General features: G+C 36.6%; 1 protein-coding gene across 2 annotated transcripts in view; it reads left to right on the top strand.

Moving 5' to 3' along the window:
• The window catches only part of Pms1 (PMS1 homolog 1, mismatch repair system component), a 78,955-nt gene that overhangs the window by 2,873 nt on the left and 54,652 nt on the right, over positions 1 to 21,430 (top strand). For both annotated transcript variants that reach the window (XM_005373313.2, XM_013512339.1), the window contains exons 2-4: positions 5,527 to 5,678; positions 9,335 to 9,517; positions 17,854 to 17,956. In XM_005373313.2, the coding sequence (XP_005373370.1) occupies positions 5,547 to 5,678; positions 9,335 to 9,517; positions 17,854 to 17,956 (418 nt within the window). In that variant the 5' untranslated portion in view covers positions 5,527 to 5,546. The remainder of the gene's footprint in view (positions 1 to 5,526; positions 5,679 to 9,334; positions 9,518 to 17,853; positions 17,957 to 21,430) is intronic.

Below are 21,430 nucleotides of genomic sequence, written 5' to 3'. Positions count from 1 at the left end.
TTTTTTTTTTTTTTAAGATTAAGGTATTGATTTGGGTCTTAAAATACCTAAGGAGAGGAGAAGGGTGGGAAATGCTCACATTTCTGAGAAGAAAGTAAAGACTACAAAGTGGTCAAGGGAGTATGGATGGAAATACTGTTGAGAATTAAGTAATAGCATCACATGTTTCAGGGAGGTCAAGGAGCATGAGTCCTGAGCAAAGGACTTAGTGACTCAAAAATCAGCAGTGCACATGAAGAGAATAAAATTCTAAATGATTAAAGTTGTAGCAGTTTTACTAGTTTTATAGAAATGAGTTAGTGATAGGGAATAAATGACAGTCAATATAGGATATTTACTCAATTTTGGCTTTATAAGAAGAGCAAAGCTGGCCATGGTGGCACATGCCCGTCATACCAACACTTTGGGAGGCTGAGGGAAGAGGAACACAAGTTCAAGCCCAGCCACAGCAACTTGGTGAGACCCTGCCTGAAAACAGAAAAAGGACTGATGATGTAGCTTAGTACAAAGGCCCTGTGTTCAATTCCTGGTAGTACATAAAATAACAACAGAAAAGAAAAAGAAGATAATTGCTGGTATAATAGAGTTGAGGGAATGATTTTTTAAATTTTTGCTTTCAGTGCCAAAGTGCTTGTGGGGAAACTCATCAAATGAAATTGAGTGAAAGTCTCAAATACTTAGTCGAAAATGTTAGTGCCTTAGCTTTTTCAGGGCTGCTATGACAAAATACCATACAGTAGGTAGCCTGTAAAAACATGTTTCACAGTTGTGGCAGCTAAAAGAACAGCATCAAGGCAGACTTAGAATCTGATGAGGAGCTGATTGGTGACCCACAGATGCCACCGTCTCCTCGTGTCCTTACAGGATGGAAGGGGAGAAGGCAGCTCTCTGGGTCTTGTAACAAGGGTACTGATCCCAGTGATAAAGGCTTTTACCTTGATGACCTAGGCCCCACCTCCTGACTCTATGACCTTGTGAGTTTAGAATTTTACCACAACTTTTGAGGGGACATAAACATTCATGGCAGTTCATTAGGAGAGAAGAGACATTGACCTGGTCCCAAAGGAAGAACAGTATAGGTAGAGATGCAGACATCTTACGAAACAAAGGACATGGCTGAATATGGTAGGGAAGATGTGAAAAAGTTCATGATATGAATTGCCATGATCTCATTAAACAGAGATTGAGGAAGAGTGGGATGAAATTAGGAATTTAAAAACAGATGATTTTGGAATAAGTGTTATAGAAATGAGTCAAAGGTGATGAGAGTAGGCAGACTACCCAGAATGAGTAAAGATTTGAGATGAGGCTAAGTTTTAACTTGTAACTTTGTTAATCAGTATTTTTCTTAGATTCTTGGGATTTTCAAACTAATGTACAATACTGTACTTAAACCCAAGCCTAGTGAGTTAGCAGCTTTAGGGGTAGTAGCTGGAAGTAGATGGGTTATTCATTTAGGAATTTGGATGACGTCAATTTTCTGTTTTGTTTTGTTTTGATACTGGGAATTGAACTCAGGACCTCATGCTTGCCAAGCCCGCACTGTGCCTCTGAACTACATCCCGGGCCCTGAGGAAGTCATTTTAGCTTGGGGTCTTTTAGCATATGTATGCTGACTACTGAAAGGTTTTTTTTACATGTTACCTTATTTCTGACTACCACCATATGGTAGCATTATTTTCCCCATTTTATACATTAGGCAATTGTGTTTTAAAGAGTTTGATTTTCTCAGTGTTGTTTAGCTAATAGTATATCTAGGATAAAACCAAAGTAGTAGGGCTGGGGATGTAGCACAGCAGCACGGTGCCTGCCTGGCAAGCACAAGATCCTGAGTTCAATTCCTGCCCACACCGCAAAACCAAAATAGTTAATTTCAGAGCCTGCCTTTTTAACTACTACTCTGTCTGTCACTCCAGAGGAAGTATAATTAACATAAGCCACGTCATCTGAAATTTTCTAATATTGAAAAAGAAATTTTCTAATAGTAAAAAGAAAACAAATTTAATTTTAATATGTATTATATATGTCTTAGTTTGTTATCACGGAGACACAATACCCGGCACCTGCAGGTTAAAGGAGATAAGGTTTATTTTGGCTTACAGTTTGTAGAGGTTTCAGTCCATAAACAGCTAGCCCCACTACAGAGGAGAACCGCCTCTCGGCTTGGCAGTCAGAAGCAGAGGGAGAAGGGAAAGAGAGAGAGAGGGAGAGACAGACAGATCCTCCAGGCCACTCCCCCAGGGACCTGCCTCCCCCAGTCCGGCTTTACGTACTAACATCATATTTAGCTATAAATTTATCAGTATCCGTGATCTAATCACCTCCCCAAAATCCCACCTATAAGCTGGTGAGGCTTTGGGAGTACATCTAGATATAAAACATAGTAAGTGTAGCTTAATATATCTAAAGTAGCACCTTATCTGTAATCATGTAAAAATTTAATCAGATTTTATTTTATGCTGAATTTGAAATCTAATGTGTATTAGCATATCTTAGTTTGGACAAGCCACATTTCAAGGGCTCAATAGCTACATGTGGCTAGTGACTGAAATTACACAGTATAGGAACTCTAGAGCCTCAGACCTGCAACTCCAGTCTGAAGCTTCAGAAGAGTAAAGGTGCCTTTTGTGACAGTACTAATATGTTTGAGTGTCAATTGGCTTTGCCCTGTGTATAGCAAAATATGGCCATATAATGAATTGTGACCATTTAAGACCCTCAGAAGCCAGTATGTTGACTCTTCCCAGAAATGCCTCCCTTAAAGGTTTGTGTGTTATAATGCCTATACTGCATTTCTTGCTCAGTTACTGTTTGCATGACTCTGTTTATGTTGCTTGAGAAAGAATCCTAAACTGACCTTTATGTTTCGTTTTGTTTTTTGCACTGTTTTTTGGTTTTGCCCTGGTATTTTATTTGGAACTATACCCTCAGGGTCAAATCATCATACAAGCATGTAACTGGTCATGTTAAATTAAGGAAGTGGTATGGTGCCCCCACCCCATTGTTTGGTCCAAGAAACTCTTAACTTTTTAGGAATTTCATGTTGTCAAGCTAGTAAGGATAGTTTCACTGAAACATCTTTAGTTACCCACATGTTTTAAAGAGTCACAATGTCTTTTTAAATCACTGAGCTCTATTGAAATCTAGGCTCTAGAGCTACTGTTAATCTAAACTAAACGTAAACAGAGCCATGCAAACAGTAACTGAGCAAGAAATGCAGTATGGGCATTATAACACACAAAACTTTAAGGGAGGCATTTCTGGGAAGAGTCAACATACGGGCTTCTGAGGGTCTTAAATGGTCGCAATTCATTATACAACCATATTTTGCTATACACAATTAATTATTTTAGTTATTTAAAATCTTTTCTGAAATTAGGCATTGCAGTGCCTTCAAAGCCCTTTCCTGAATGTTTTAGATGTGGAATTTTCATGAGATTTTTGTTTTGCTTTTTGATTGCTTGATCAAAAGGTTTTATAGCTATAATAACTACTAGCAGAGAGATTTCTATTTTTATTGGATCCGCATATTAAGGACTTCAAATACCAGCACACAGATTTGATCTTCATCTTTTTAACTTTAAGGAGCTACATGATTAGAGTGACATTTTAAGAAGAGTCATACAGGGGGCAATTATCTGACATGCTGAGACCTGATTAGTTTAGATTAACAGTAGCTCTAGATTTCAAAAGAGCTCAGTGATTTAAAAAGACATCGTGACTCTTTCAAACATGTGGGTAACTAAAGATGTTTGAGTGAAACTATGCTTACTGACCACATCCCAAGGTGGCAGCACTGTCAGGTCATTGCAAACCGGGCAGATCATCCAGTGCACTCATTATAGCGCGGTTGTTCTTCGCACTCTTCAGTTGTTAAGATAGCATGCTTTATTAACTAAATGTTTGTTTATAAGATATTTTTTATGGGGATAACACTGAGGACCTTGCACATTCTAGGCAAACATTCTACCAGAGGCATCTCCCAGCCCACTGTTTTGTTTATAAGAAATCACATTAGAACACATTTGATTCCAATATTTATGTGCTTTCACTGATCTACTTAGTAGTCTATTATGAGTCTACATCAGGACATACTTGTACAGACATTTAAGGAAATGCATTTAAGATAAAATCTCTAATTTAGACATACCTGGGCCAGTCACTCAGTTTTTTTCTATTTTTAAAACCCTTTGTTGACCTAAGAGAAAGAACAAAACAAGAGTGATTCTTAAAAGAATTATGTATTTATTTGGGAGTAGCGTTGCAAAGTATTGCAGTTGGGATACACATGCCAGAGTAAACGGGATATATTCAAAGAAGTTAAGCAAAGGGGAAGTTTTTAAAGATAAAATTGAGGATTAATCAAATACTTTAAAACAATAATAATAATAATCCATGGTAACAGTGAATAATAACGGGTGTCAAGGCAAGGTTGAACAGACAGTTGTCGGGCAGATGTCTTTGTAGGGACTTTTTGTGTGACACTGCAGTGGCCTGTATGAAAACTTGTGTTTTTCATGGAGCATTAAGACTTTCCTTCATAACTTCCTGGTTTTATTTCTTTGTTTTGATAGCTTGACATAAGCAGCTCTTTGTATCCTGACAATTTTTATATTTTTTTCATACCTCTTAAATGATCATAATAATAATTACAACTTTTTATATAGCATTTCCTTTTTATGTTTTAGAGGATTATTGTGATCCCATATATAAAGTGCATTTAATTTAAGAAATTGTAGTTTCTGTTCTTGGTGTAATCATCATCATTTTAACTAAAAGGCATGGTGACCAATAGTCCAGCATCATGGAGGCTAATTAGGAGATTCTGTAGTGTTGGGAGCTTAAACTAGTGCAGGAGGGGCAATTAAAGAGGAAGATCTAGGGTTGGGGGTGTAGCTCAGTGACAGAGTGTGTGCCCAAATTGCTGAGTTTTAACCTCAGCACCCCCTCCCCACAAGAAAAAGGAAAGACTAAATTTGTGCAAGACACCAAAGAAAGAATTGATGGGATTTAGGGGTTGGTGAGATTACATTCTGAGTAAATGGATTGTTGTGATTGGAATACCTTGAATTCAAGCTAGTGATCTCATCAGGCAGTTGTAAATACCAGATTGAAATTTAGTGGAAAAGTCAGACTGTAAATAGCCATTATAGTCTCACAAAAACCCTGGCAGAAATTAGAAAAGCTGATTTTCTTCTTATGTTATTGTGCATTTTTTTGCACCATTATGTACATAAAAATAGGAAAGTATTAAATGACTACCTCTGTTTAAGTCTTAGTTTTGCCTCTTAGTAACTGGATGACCTTGGACAAGTTTTCTTCAACACTCTTACAATAAAACATGATAGTAGTACCTCTTTCAAAGTGTTCAGCTAAGAGATAATAATGTATATGCTTTAACTAGAGCCTGGCATAAGTAAGGCTCAATAAATGGGAGTTATTATTATTATTGTATCACTATTGTTGTTCTCTGTTCTATTAGAAATGTTTAACAAGTCTTTTTTAAACTGCGTATTTATCTTTTAGATACTTTGCTAAAAGCTAGAATGAAGCAGTTGCCTGCAGCAACAGTTCGCCTACTTTCAAGTTCTCAGATAATCTCTTCTGTGGTCAGTGTCGTAAAAGAGCTGGTGGAAAACTCCTTGGATGCCGGTGCCACAAGCATAGATGTAAAACTGGTGAGTGTCTTTGAGAAGCCAGATATCTTTAAATCAAAAGAGGGGCCTGACAGATGTTTTCTTTTTTCTTCTACTAACTTTGTTTTCTTTATGTGTACTCGTAAATTATTCTTAAGACATCAGACCTTTTGTCTTAATAGCAAAAGTTTAAAATTAAATTTTAATTTAAATAGACAGTTTGGTTACACTAAAGGACATTGTAAAAACAATACATGTACTTTAGGATTTTATTGCTGTAAACATCAATTTAATGTGTCTTGTAGTATTTGCTCTTCGTTATTTTTGTTTACTTTTTTTATATATTCCTTTTTGCATTTGATTTTTCCTCCCTAGTCTTGTTTTACAACTACTCATAGTTTTCATATTTTTAAGTACTATTATTAGTGATAGTAATAACTCACATTTATTGAGCTTTACTTATGCCAGACTCTAGTTTAAGCATATACAGTATTAAATCATGGAGTTAATACAACTCTAGCACTCACTGTGATTTATTGCAGTTAATTTGCATGTCCATTTCCACTGTTATAAATTGTAAGCTCATAGAGGTATGCTCTATATTCATTTGTACATTTTTCATACCTGGCCAGTACCTCATACATGGTAGGGAAGTGGGTAAATTTGTTTGATTGAATGTAAGAATGCATTTATTAAATCTAATTATCACTTTGGTCATGGGAGTACCTATCTATAATCTCAGCACTGTAGGAGGCAGAGGCAGGGGGATCACAAGTTCAAGCCCAGCCTTGGCAGTTTACTGAGGCCCTGCCTCAAAATAAGAAATAATAATAATAAAAATAAAAAATTGGGGCAGCAATTTAGTGTGGAGGTCTTGGGTTCAGTCACCAGTACCACAGAAACAAAAGAAGTTGAATTATCAGATGTTTATATTATTTCTGATATTATGTCATTGGGAATAATTCTGATAGAAATATTTTTGTAAGGCAAGGATCTAACCTTTTCCTATCAGAATAGATTCTATGATATAGCTATAAAATAAGCCACTTACAAAACTATATTAACTATGAAAACTACATTTTGCAAGTAATGAGTGTTTGGAAAAATTGTCCCAGGTCACATAATTATTAAATAGTGGAGCTGAGATTAGCATCTGTCTTTGGGGCTTGAATAACCATTCAAAATCTTTCCTGTATGGCAGTGATTTTTACAATGTTTAGGTGCAGCAGATTAATGTACAGGTTAGATTTACCAGGCTCCACTCAGATTCTAGGTGAGACTTGAGAATTTGCATTTCTAACATATTTCTAGCTGATACTGAACCTGCTGTACCAGGGAACACAATTTTAGAGCTACTCTTCCATACCATATCAAACCTGTATTGTGTTTTTATGTAGTATGCTATAAGGTTTTAAACATGAGAAAAAGTATATTAAGTTAAATCCAAAGGAAATCAATTTTTTTAGGTGTTTTATATAATCAATTCAGTCTGATTAGAGTACAATTTATAATTAAAAAGAATTATATCACTGTATTAGACTTCACTTAAGAATCTTAGGCAAATATCTTGTTCTTTATTTTGTTTTTACTTTTGTTATTTTATTTCTTAAAATGTATGGCTTAAAACATCTCTGGAAGAAAGATAATTTAAAATAATGTTAGCAAGCCACCTTAAGTACTCTATAAAAGTATATTAAATATAAGCTAGCTATACGTTTTAGTCTCTTGATGTTTAGCAGTATCTGTGTTGCAGAATTTTAGAATAAACAATTGAAGGTGGGCCTGGTGGCAAATGCCTGTAATCCCAGTACTATGGAGGCTGAGAGAGGAAATCGAAACTTCAAGTTCTGTCTGGGCCACTTAGTGAGACCTTCTCGCAAAAACTGCTCAAAGGGAAGGAATGACTGAGCTGTGAGAAAGGAGAAAAGAAAAGAAGGAAGGGAAACAATATATATGGATATACACAGGATAGCTGGGACGATCGTACTGGTCTGTTGAAAGAAACATTTAATGCTTAAGTTTTTTTTTTCTTTCTTTTTTTTTGTTTTTTTTTTTGTTTTTTTTTTTTGTTTTTTTAAGACAGGGTCTCACTATGCAGTTCAGGCTGGCCTTGAGCTCACTTTGTAGCCCAGGCTCATCTCAAACTGACAACAGTCCTCCTGCCTCAGCCTCCTGAGTGCTGGGATTACAAGCATTCGCCACCATGCCTGGCTTTTAAAATTTTTTTTGACCAGTTTTGCATGGGTGTATCTGGTAATCTGAACAGCTAATTTGAAGACAACAGTATGCAATATAACAACGATTGTTGGATTCCTGTCATCTTATTTAGTGAAATTCTGTATTGTTTCTAATGTTTTTTTAAAGTATTTTTTATTCTCTTTTAAAAAAAAGATTTAAAAGGGCTGGGCATATAGGTGGGTGTGAAATCTTGGGTTTAACCTCCTGCACTACATAAACAATTCAGCTGGGCTGCTTTACCTGATAAGTTCTGTTTTATTATAATTGTGTACAATAATAGCTGTCTTTACTAGGTATGCTGTTATAATTAAATGTGTTAGTAGTGTTTTAAATATTGAGAAAGATCTCTGTTATTTTATTCAGATGTCTTTAGTTTTTATTTATGTATGAGATTTGTAGTTCTCTAGTTTTTTTTCCTATAAAATGAAACAGACTGTTCCCTATATGTCATCTTAATTTTAGATTAAGAGCTGAGGGACCAAATCGTATGTTCTCCCTCCAGTACCTTGTATATATAATTTATCTAAAAATAGACATATGCAGTATTATATAATTCTAGATTATTAAAGAGATGTGATGTTATTTTATAATACAAAGTGAATATAATGCTAGGAAGATTTTTTTTCCCCCTTTGTAACTGGACCTGTGGCTATATACTTAAAACATTTGGAATCAGAAGTTGGCTACAAGGTTCAGAATATTTAGACTATTCCTAGAAAGTGTGATCAATACAGAAATTTAGATTTTGTTATTGTATATTTTAGTATTAAGGTATATAAGATAAAAGTAGTCTGTTTTAATTTTCAAATTAAAAACTTCCTGAAGTTGCCATGTTAAGTGTGTTTTCCCAGCAGTTTTCTGTGTGGTGATATTTGCAGAAAAAAAGTTAGAAAGTTATAATGTACTAAGTGTTTAAACTTTTTTGTTGTTAATTTTGAAGCAGTCTCTGATTTGCTAAGTTGCCTAGGCTGGGCTTGAACTTGGTGATCCTCCTGCCTTATCCTCCCAGATTTCTGGGATTATAGTCATGCACGACCATGCCTGGCTAATTTAAAATTTTTTATGAAAACAAGGGAGAAAGTGTTAAAAATCGGGTAGAATAATGATTGCTGTACTTTTGGTGGGTAGAAGGGGTACTGTTTTGCTAGTGATAGGTTGCTGATTTTTTTTATTAGGGGTATTTATATGCAAAAGGTGAGTGTGTGTGTCAGAAGAATTAATAGTAAAAAGGAACCCTTTAAGAACAGACTGACTTCCTTATTTGGACCTGAGTCCAGTGAAAACCAGGAACTTGCTCATTGTACCTTGACTAGGAATTAGTGGAGCTAAAAGAATTTGAATTATGTTTTCCGTCTTATTATCTTTCCATAAAAGATAAATAAATGACCAGGGTGTTTCATTTTCTGTGTGAGCATAGCTTGCAGTTTTTATATAGTAAAAGCATTTCTAACTTTGTATAGGAGAACCATGGATTTGATAAAATTGAGGTCCGAGACAACGGTGAAGGTATCAAGGCTGTGGATGCCCCTGTGATGGCAGTGAAGTACTACACCTCCAAAATAAACAGTCACGAAGATCTCGAAAACTTGAGAACCTATGGTTTTCGTGGGGAAGCATTGGGGTCAATTTGTTGTGTAGCTGAGGTAAGATAATTTATATTAACTGTTTTAGTGATTTCATCATCACACATTATTAGAACTAAGAGAAGAGAATCTGGTGTTTGGCAAGTATATGTTCAAATTTTAAAACATTTATGGTAAATATCCTTATAAAATTTACCATTTCAACCATTTTTAGGTGTACAGTTGAGTACATTCACATTTTGTACCTCTTTCAACACGATCATCTTCAGAAATTTTGCACCATTACAGACTAAAACTTAGTACTCATTAAACAATAGCTCTCTAATCCCTTCCCCCTCATCTCCGCCTCTAGGATCATTGAGCTGAGTACTCTACTTTACTTAGGGCTTTGTAAGATACTGTCCCAAGTAGGCCAGAAATATTACAAGTAGGAGAGTTTGCTGCTGGAGTATACAGAACTGGGTCCCTGGCTTGTTGGCATCCACAGAATCAGACCTCATTAAAGGAGGAAGCACACTCTTCAGACCTCTACCCCAAATCTAATACCCCGTGTACCTCTCTGTCTTACTCAGCACTTGCTTTGCAGTGTCCTGAGCCTCTAGGTAGGCTTGGGAGGCCTGGAGGATACAAGCAAGTATTACTTGTTATTCTTCTAGAGAATGTGTGTGGGGACCTGCAGCCCTGAATCTTATACACAGTCTGTTTTTAAAGTGGCCTGGGATTTGTACCAGGGGACCTCTGAACCTCCCAGTCATAGTAGCACAGTTGAACTTTCATTGGCTATTTCAGAACGTAAGTACAGTACATAAATTTTTAAGCTGTTGTCCAAACTAGCAGATAGCCTTTAAGGCTTATTTTGGTATTGTCAGAAAAGATACAATTTGGTGTGTCTGTATTTTCTGCAAGATGCATATAACCTGTCCGACCTGAAATTGGTTATAATCAGTTTGGCCTGCTAGGTGGCAGCAGCATACTTACTCTTTGTGAATATGTTTTATAGGAGCCATGTGATTTACCCAAACCTTTGTAATTCTGACTTTGAATGGCAGTTTTGTGTTTGTCCATGGTCACAATTTTATTTGTCTTTGTAAACTCACTTGATATCCACTTTTCTTATTTTGTCTCTTTTTTTTTTTTTTGAGACACTCAAGTGGCCTTGAGTACAAATCGAATAAATTTGTTAGTTGGAATTTCAAAAAAATTGTCAAAGTATCACAATAATAGAAAACCATAAACTTCATAAGCAGTTAGAGTTTACAGTTTACATGTTGTAGTATCAAGTATTTGTTTATCCTTAAAATTATTAACAGCATTTTATGGAATCCCTTGTGTGTGAGGATACATACAACTCATGTGCAGCACAATGGAGAAAGAGAGAGAGAGATCACATAGAGATAAAGACCACTATCAGGACCCAAAAGCTTCTGTCATGTCTCCTCCCAGTTGGTTTTCCTCAAAGATAACCCCTCTTCTGGCCTCTGCCTGTCAAACTTAGTACTTGATATATAAATGTAGTATTCGTTACTTGGGACAAAACACCTGACATAAGGAACTTAAGGAGGAAAAGGTTTATTTTGCCTCCCAGTTTCAAAAGTTTCAGTCTGTGGTTGGTGGCTGCAAGGCAAAAACACGATTTAGGGCTGGAGTCTGCTCCCTGAAGGCAGCCAGGAAGCAGAGTAGGAGGAAAGAGCCACAGAGAAAGGAAGGCCTGGAGCACTAGTTCCCAGAGTCCTACTTCCTCTTAATGCCGCCCTTCCTAGCAGCACTTCTGCTATGAACTCATCTGTGAGTCAGTGCGTCAGTATGGAGAGTGCTCGAATGATGTCACCAGCTTCCCAAAGCCCCACCTCTGAACACATGAGCCTCTGGGGAGACGTTTTCATCTGAACCATAGCTTCGTAGGTATTATCTTGTCACAGGAGTTTTTGACAGTTATGTATGTTTGTATCTAATAGTTAGTGGTGGCATACAACTAATCCTAGCACTCTTGGAGACTGAGGCAGGACCACTGTAGCCCCGGCAACTTAGTGACTTAGTGAGATTCTGTCTCAAAATAAAAAAGGGCTGGAAATGTAGCTTAGTGAGAAGGCCCTGGATTCAGCCCCCAGTGCTGTAAAAAGAAAAAGAGAAGAAAGATAAAGCTGGAAGGAGTCCTGGTAGTAGTAATGGACATCAGTTGCCTGGTCAGATTCCCCGCTCGTGGACTGGGGCTGCCAAGGGTGTTGGTGGGTGAATGCTTATAGCTGACTTTCCCTTACTGCAGCTGGAGAGAGCTGCCTGTCCTGGTCATGTAGGGCAACCATCATTCAAAGCTGCTTGATGAGGCCCAGTCCCAGTGCAGGGTGGTTCTGCTGTGCCCCGGATGCTCATCCCGGAGTAGTCCCCAGTGAGCTTCCTGCTCACTCGTCTGTGCCTCAGAGTCCACTGTAGGGCTCTGCTCTACTGTGCAGATCTGTGGCTCATTCCCTTCGTATTACTGGTAAGCAGACTGGGGCCTTGTGAAGCCAAATGCCAAGTCTTCTTTCTCCAGCTTCAAAACAGCCCCTAATAATGATCCAGTATCTTCTTGTCTACCGTATACAGGGTGCTATGCTAGGTAGTTTATTTCAGAAGCATTATGCACAGTGAAGTAAGTGGACTATGAAAATTGTGACCTGTCCAGGGACAGTGTGTCCATGGCAAACTCAGGAATTAAGTTTCCGTTTCATTGCTCTCAGTACTGAGTTTTTCACAATATATCACTTTCTTACTAGCATGGTTAAATAGTCAAAAAGTTTAAAAATACATTTCTTCATGTTATAATAATAAACATTCCCAGGCTTGCTGTGATAAGCTCAGTAATAAGTTGTCAGTCAAATTAAATGTGGGAGGACTCCGAATAGTATTTCAGAAATATAGAAAGTAATATGTTTGTCAGTTACATTTAAAATAATTGTATGGTGCATAATAACCACCCACTCAACAGTGGACGTCCTGTATGGCTGTTGTCCTGAAGTTTATAATGGAGATGAAAAGCTCCTATCACCTAGCAACATCGAAACCGTTGGTGTGCAGTGCACCACTCAGTTGTTTGTGTTGATGCTGGTGTAAACAAACCAGCACTGACAGTAATGGAAGTGTAACACACTGAATTGTGTATGGCGCACAGAAGTTGACAATGGTAATAAATGGCTGTTACTGCGTTAGGTATTTACTGTTAACCAGTACTTTCTAGTGTACTCCTATTTAATTAAAAAAGTAGTTTACTATAAAGCACTATGCGGTGTTACACCAACAGCCCCATTCATCTTTTGTTTACCTTGTTTCTTGATTGCATGAATAGGCCAATTTGAATATTTGGCCGTGTAGGTAGGTGTAAGTGCACCTACTGGTGTTCGCATAATGTTGATGTTGCAAGACCCTGTATCAAAAAAAAAAAAACCACCTAGAAAGTAGTGAAAATAACTAGAGGTATTGAATATTCTGTTTTGGCCTTCTGATAAAAATTTTTTAAAGACTATTTTGTATATGTTGTGCTATCATATAATAAGATACATATAATAAAGGACTTGCTTTTTAAGGTGATATTGTAAATATATGGTGAATTATATTTTTCCTTCCAAAGAAACATTTAAGAAACTTACTCATACTTTCAGAATTGGATTTTAAAAGAAGGTTAAATTGTCCCTTTGCTTCAGGAGGAAGATAGAATGAGAACAAACTGTAAATGTTGGAATCAGGAGCCTAGTTCTAAATCTCAAGTGTTTGAATGAGAGAATTGGCCAGATGCATGAAATAGATTTTATTTCATGGAGTCATTTTCTTCTTATCTATAAAGAGAATGATGATTTGAGGAGCAAGTAAAATAGTAGATAATAAGGCATCTGGATGTTACGCGCTGCACAGATGAGTACTTCCACTTCTGCCACGAGCGTGGAAAGCAGCGTACTGCCGGCTCACACAGGTGATGAGGTGGTGTGTCTTGCCTCGTCAGCAAGCAGAATTTCACCTCAGTGTGCAGAGGTTACGCATACCTCTCCACATGTGGGGAAACAGTTTCTGAAACTTTGTGACTGTAGGTATATACCTTCTAATTTTTATCAAAGGCCTTCATTCTGTAGTATAAGTTCTTTTTTCCCTTTGTATTTTCCTTAAAATGGGAAGAGTTACTATCCATCCTCTGTATATGACTCCTACTGTGTTTGTTGATTCGTCCATTCTACCCTTTTAATGTTGTTACGGTGTGGATATTATTCTGACCTGTTAATTATACAGAATTTTGTGGTAACACAGGATGTATAGGCTTGTTACTGTTTTGTATCATGTGAAACCTCCACGACTTAGACGAATAGAATGAGAAGCTAACGCATTCTGTTTTGAAAACAGGCATGGGGACTCCCTTATTTGTGGCCCACTCAGTTGTAAAGGGTAAGGGGATGCCCCTAGCCTCATCCTGATGTTTCTAGGCCAAACCTGTAATTCTGACTCCCTTTTCCTCAGTGTAGGGTACCTTCTGTGTCCTTTAGAGATAGTAGTAAAACTTTAGTCAGAATAGATACAGAAATTTTTGAAGTTGTTGAGATAGTATGCTTCCTAAATGTATTCAAAGGTAATACAGCTCTGTTGAAAGTAGTAGAGCCAGGGCCAGTATTTGCCTGTTGTCAGTCTCCCTGTATCAGGGTAGCTAGGAGTTCCAGAGTCCGAATATTGATATTAGTGTTTATCTGTGTGTAGCAGGCATACTCAGCACACTGAAGAGAGACATCCCATTTAGGCAAAAGCCCATATTTCACTCACCCATAAAGACCATTTATCTGAGCTTGCAGATTCATGTTTCTGTGCCATTCTTCATCTAAAAATCAGCCCCGGGCTGGGGGTGTCGCTCAGTAGTGGAGCACTTGACCGCATGTACCAGGCCTTGGATTGGATTACCAGCACCGCAAAACATTGCAGAAGTCAGCTTGTCACCCCAAAAGGCTTTGTCATAATGACCCTAAATAACTTCTTGTCAAAATTTTTGTTTGAATCTTAAGTTTTTAAATTTACTTTTTAGTCTAAAATTGAGGAAAAACTATGATTTTTCTAAAGTGTAAATGCCTTTATATACTTTTTTCATTTATACTAATTCCTTGAAATTAAGTTAGCTCTTATTAACTGACTAGCCAATATAACCCATGATTCAGTCCTCTGAAGACTCTTAAAACTTCTCCTTTTCAGTACTGGTTTTGTTAAAAAAAAGATCTCTTGATATCACTGGATCTCCTCCTTGCATAATTCCTCAAATGTCTCTTATGGGAATCACCAGTAATAGTTTGTAATGTTTGGGGGCTGGGGATTTAGCTCAGTGGCACAGTGCCTGCCTGGCAAGTACAAGGTTGTGAGTTCGATTCCCAGTACCGGGAAAAAAAAAAAAAAAAAGTTTATAATGTTTGAGATCCTCCCAAGGGTGTTTACTGTACTTTCAAGTGCAAGCTGGTACACAGTGAATGCATTCTGAACCCACATCTAGTCCTAAAAAAGGTGTCCTGTCCAGGATATAGGGTGATGTGATGAGAGGAACTCTTGAAACGCAATGCCTTCCAATGAGGAACACACTGTACTTCATGAATTTGTGGAACATACATGTTTTCTTTCACTGTCTTTAGCTGTGAATTACAAAACATCTCCCATCATAGTGCCCTACAGATTGTAATTTAAAGCAGTTTTATTATTGGAAAATAGATTATGTTCATGTTTTGAAGTTTTTAACTTTTAAACATGAAAGCAATAAAATGCTACTTTTTTTTTTTGAGGGGGTACTAGAGATTGAAGCCAGGGCCTTTGCACTGAGGCACGTACGTCCCCAGCCCTCCCCCGACTTTTTTGAAACAGGGTCTTGCTGAGTTGCCCAGGCCGGGCTCTTAAGTTAGGACCTTGCTGCCCCAGCCTCCCAAAGTGCTGGGATTATAGACATGCTGGGTCGTATTTCACTTGTTTAGCCCTTCAGTTTATTCATGTAAGCTGGAGTAAATTTTACTACCCATTAATATGTTTTAAAAGGATGAACAAGTAACTGTCTTACAGAGCTCTTTGAAGGGGTTAAAGAAAAATCCCATGTAACCTTATGAAATAAGAGAGCATCTTCATCTTATCATCACTCCCCCAAAGATGGTAGTGTAATCATTTATTCAGACTGTCCAGAAGCGCCTGACAGAGTTAGTTCTGGAACTAACAGTTCCAGGGCTGCCTTGATCAGTGACACCGACTTGAGATCAGGTGGCTGGCTCTTAGAGAATGGAAATAAAATTCAGTTGACCTTGGGATTTTGGAAAAACAGTTCCTTAAATGTAGCATTGTTTTAAAGAGACAGTTGTGGAATAATTAAGTAAACCATTTTTGTCCTCTTTGTGTTGGATTATACTTTACTAGGAGAAATAATTAATGGATACATTACAATTGGGATGTAGCAGGGAAGATTTAAGATTAGTGACCAGGAAAACATTTTGAATTACACAGCTTTCAAAGCATGGGATACATTTTGGAAGAAGTAGAACAGTCACTTAACAGTACACAGAAGTTTGCGCCTGCCTGGCAAGCACAAGGTCGTGAGTTCGGTTCCCGGTACCGGAGAAAAACCAAAAAAAAAACAGTACACAGAAGTTCACAGCTTTTACATACAGCTTTTTTCACAGAAATAGCAACTTGACCAAGTGCCCTTAATAATGTTTCTGTGTTGTTTGTTCTCAGAATATAATAGACTCTACTAGCATGTTGAGCTAGAATAGTTACATTTTTGTAGTGGTTCTGGTATTTCCTACTGAATGCCCACATGTTCCACAGAGGCATATGACCTCCAGTAAATCTGCTTGGTGAGGACAGAGTGACAGAACTGTCAAATGTAGACAGAAATGGACCAGTGAGTTCTAGCAGTAGAGGTAGCTCTTCGTGGTTTCTAAATTATGTAGATATATTTTAGGATATTCAGCTCTGCTGAGTTCAAGGATGACCAAGAAAGATTACACTCAAGTCTGAGTCATTCTTGCTTATTATGTGTTTTAGTTACTTTTCTCTTGTTGCCGAGACAAAATACCTGACACCCAAAGTTAAAGGGGGGAAAGGTTTATTTAGTTTATAGTTTGTAGAGGTGTCAGTCCGGCTGACCCCAAAGTAGGGTGGCACATGACAGAGGCGCAACAATTCATGGCAGGAAGACAGCAAAAGCAAAAGAGGGAGCAAGACAAGCCTCTCTGTCCCTTATATTGTATTCAGGCTACTGGGATTAGGGCGGTGCCAATCCAGTTAGTGGACTGATTCAGCAATCACCCGCCTTTAATTTCAGCACCCTTCATCCCAGCATTGCACTACACATGAATCACACACTCTAGATTCAGCCACATAGGAAAAAACCTTATGACTGCGTGAGGCTTTGAGGGGACATCTGGACACAAACCGTAATATTGTGTGTGGCTTCTTTCTTCCCAGTCCCCTCTGCCGTCCTTGAGCTAGTGGCCCCACTCCCACCATTGGTTCTGTGACATAGGTGTGATTTAGTCTTACATTTTCCTACTAATATTGCTCAATATACATGCTCTTATATTTGTGTGACTTACATCTGAGGCAATTCTCTTCCTCTCTCCCTCCCTCCTTCCCTCCCTCCCTTCCTCCCTTCCTTCCTTCCTTCCAAATCTTTGCAGTAGTTTGGGATTGAACCCAGGGTCTTGCATTGAGCTACATCTCTAGCCCTTCTAATTTTTCAGACAGGGTCTCGATAAGTCACAGCATTGCCTAGACTGGACTAAGTTTGTGATCCTTTTGCTTCAGCTTCCCAAAATACAGGGATTATAGGCATGTGCTACCATATCCAGGTCGGAAATACTTTTCCCTTGTTCAGCGCTCAAGTTTTTCTTAATTAATAAAAAATTTACACTTAGTGACTTTAAATTTGGGCTTAAGAAAAATTTGTCCATAAAAGATATATGTGTATATTTTTAACTTTTTGGTTCATAAACTTTGAATACAAAAGTTCAGGTTTACACAAGCGATCACAGGAGGGAATGATCAGTTTACCTAAGGACTATTCTTTTGTCCACAATTTATGGAAACCTATTAAAAACCACGTTCCTTGAATTCGCTTTTACATATGTAAATTATATAGTATCTATAATACAATAGCCATTTCAGGTATACTGGGATTTTTTGTGTGTTTTAACTAATATAGTAAAAAAATCAGTAATTTGCAACATAAAATATAGAAGCTAGTCTATTTATTAGTGTAACTAAGAAATATTACAGAGAAATGGTCATAAGAATTTATCAAGTAAAATTTTTCCAATATTAAGTAAATATGTTATAGTTATCAGTATTTCAAATCTAATTTGATTGTAAATCTATTGCAATGTGTAAAATGATAAATGTACTAGAGAATTTTTTATTTCCAGGTTTTAATTACAACAAGGACAGCTGCTGATAATTTTAGCACCCAGTATGTTTTAGATGGCAGTGGCCATGTAGTTTCTCAAAAACCTTCACATCTTGGTCAAGGTAAGAGAGTAATTTTAAACATTCTTTACCTTTTCTGTTTTGATTTTAAAAATGATGTTACTGTATGAATTGAGATGTATTCTTTTGGGCCTGATAAAATCTAGTTAATTTTAAAATGAACATCCAACCTTTAGTTATTAACCTCTCAGATATGTAGTTCTCAAGAGGAGTTGTGTTAGAGACTGGACAGTGCTGCATTAGTTACTCTATGCAAACAGTGTAAGAGCATTTATTTTTCTATTTCGGGGTTGCCACTGTCATCTGTAGATATGAAGGACAGTATTCTATTGGAACACCTGATCATGATGATAAACCACAGTATTAAGGTGATGAGATTACATAATAATATAAAATAAATTTCTTCTTGGAAAACTAAAAACATATGCACAGGTAGACAGGATAGTATACTTCTGGCTGTTTCAGCAATTATCAACTTTTTGCTTTTTTCTAATATCCTAACATATCTTTTTTGAATTATTTTGAAGAGAATAAATATATTAATTCTTGTTCCTACTTACAGTGTAATTCTTTAGTGTCTTACATGTTTATAGGTGATTTTAGTACATTATATTGTAAATTCATGTTTAATTTTGTGGTTCCTCATTATAATTTATCAAAGTACTATATTTTTTCTATGGTTTCTTCCCTCTAGTTTTAGCATTAACTTATTAAACTTTTTTTTGCAAATACTTCTGTCTTCATTGAAATATATTTTCTGACATGTTAATTCTGATATCAAATTTGCTCACTCTTATTTTATAAAGCCTCAGCAGAGTTATGATTGGGGACTATGTTTCCTAAAAAAAATACCAGTTTTTTTCTCTTTTATTCAGATAGCGAAAATGAATCCAAGTCTAGTTTTATGTATAGTAATAAATATTATACATATTTTAATTAAAATCAGTGAGTGTAATTGTTTTACTGTATGTTGAGTGTTAGGACAGAGAGGCTTGTTTCTGTAACCACGATTCCTCTCTGGAACTGTTCTGACCCTGGGCCTTAGAACTTCAAATTAGGAAACCATTTGGAGTAGTGATCTAGTAGAGTACTTTGCAGTAATCTAGTCGTCTTATAAAACTTGAAAGTATTTATTTTTATCTTAGTAGTAACCCGTCTAATCTACATGGCTAGTGGCTCTGCATCACTCATACTTCTTGTGCTCTTCTGTATTCGTCTCCATGGGAACTATGAAATAATAATCCTTTAAATATGGACTCCATCTGATCTTTGCCCTTTTGCTGGTTGATTTTTCTTCCCCTGCTGACCTCAGTTTTCTACCTTTAGTAAGTGAGACTGGGTATGCATAGTAAGGAATTTTTATAGTCAATAAATGAACCCTGTTTTTTTAGCCTGTTCTTTTATCTTAAGAAATAAACATATTTGAAAGGTCAGTAGCTATTAAACCAGTGGTTGCCTTTCATAAATTTTTCAACTAATTACATGATTGGTTAGGAAATAACAAGAAAGTCTTAATTTCAAATTGCTGTAGATGGACATATAAACATCCACAAATACTTTCCAAAGCTTTTTACATTTATGTTGCTTAGTGCTGGTGGTTTTTGAGTGATCACATACTCACATTTCACCAGCTGTCATTAGCTTCCATTTAAATATTTTCTGTGTAAGATAAAACTACAGTTCCACCGTACTAATTTATACCTGTGCATTTAGAGTTCTTGTGGATTAATTTCTACTGTGGTGTGAACATCCTCGCTTAGTACTTACTCTTCATATAATCTGACAGGACGATACAGATAGCATAGTGGGTGCAGGAACAACTTAGAATCTTACTTAGGCTCTGGAAAATTTGTTACTCCTTTAAAAGTCGTTGTGAAATGTTTTAAAAATAATTTATGAGAAGCTTCATTTCTGTTTTTTCTGCATATAGGTATCTTTTATGGATTAATGTACCATTTAAAGTGGTTTATGTAACAGAATATCTTTCTAATTGCCTTTACTTTCTATTCACTTCCATTTTAAAATACTAGGCCTGAGTTTTTGAACTAGTAAGAAATACAGAACTGTCTCGAAGCTTTTTAAATTCTATTACTAAGAATGCTGACTAAATTATTTTAGTCAGACTTTTTCTATCATCACTTCTATTTCCTTTACCCTAATCAATAATAAGCTTCTAATTTGATTTACCATCCTAGACATGCCCCTCCCCAAGTTCTTCTGCCTTAGGAATTTCTCAGCTATCAAAAGTGGTATATTTAAAGTACTGTGATCAGGTTCCTTTCCCATCCATGGTGTTAGAGTAGAGCATCATGTTCTATATGAATTCCTACTGTGTATGACTGTGTATGTATTGAAAGATCTTTTTGTCTTAATTGGAAAGTGGAACTTTATTCATTAATTTTAAGAATACTTTCTGATATATTCAGGCACCCATACCTTTACATTAGGAGTAAAAATAGTTGCCTTTATGAGTGGCATAGCATAGGGTTGTGTAAAAATATAACAGGAGCTTATTACAGGACTGTAGTTTAATCCAGTGTTTGAAGAATGTGCTAAAGTTAGAGAGCTGAGCAATTCTCTTGTAAAATATGATAGTATACTGGGGCCTTGTCCCTATTGGGAGAAGTATTACTTCTCCAGTATTACTTGGTATTTTGAGAGATACACATTTCATTTAGAATCAGAAAAGTCCTTTCCATCAGTAAGTTCTATTCAGACATGTAGTTTGCATCTTATTAGTAATTCTTCATTTACTCTGACAATATTACTAGGTGCTTAGGTAATGTGGTCTTTGAAATATAACATACTTTAAAAAAAAAATCAAGGTTTTTTTTCACTTTTTAAAGCACATTCCTATTTTGTCCCTTGTCTGCCGTTTTTCAATGTGTAGGCAGACATGGGACAAAATAGAAATGTGCTTTAAGAAGTGAAAAAAAGATCGTGATTTTTTAAAATATGAACGAATAGATGATAACTTTAAAAAGTACTTTAAAGGATTTTGAAAAGATGATCAAAAACTTTAAGAAAATGGAGAGCTTCAGTAGATAAAGGGAAAGTAAAAATTTTTTTAGAAAAGAATTTATAAAACTATAAAAGTACCCTGAATAATTGGTTGGTGCTGTAGTTTAGATCTAGAATGTCTCTGAAAGACGTATGTGTTAAAACCTTGGACTCCACTGGGAGATCTTCTGTTCTTTGAGGCTATGCCCTTAGAAGGGGTACTGGAGTGCACTACCTGTCCTCCTTTCTTCCTCCCTGCTGGTGGTCAGTGTCTTTGGCCGGAATCCCCTGCTGTGATGTAGGAGGCTCATTAGAATCTCAAAAGCAACAGGGCCAACTGACCATGGACTGAAATTTCCAAAATTGTGAGCAAAATGAATCTTCTAAAATGTGTTATTTCAGATGTTTTCTTACAGAAATGGAAAACTAACACAAAATATTAGTACATACTGAGAAGTGCGGTTGTTGCTATTACTGTGCATAATGATGGAGAGAAGCCTTTGAAATTAGTTTACA

The sequence above is a fragment of the Chinchilla lanigera genome, unplaced genomic scaffold (genome assembly GCF_000276665.1).
Source record: "Chinchilla lanigera isolate Chin_1 unplaced genomic scaffold, ChiLan1.0 scaffold00002, whole genome shotgun sequence".
NCBI lineage: Eukaryota > Metazoa > Chordata > Mammalia > Rodentia > Chinchillidae > Chinchilla > Chinchilla lanigera.
Note: the sequence above shows the minus strand (reverse complement) of the source record. Positions and strands in the feature narration are given on the sequence as shown.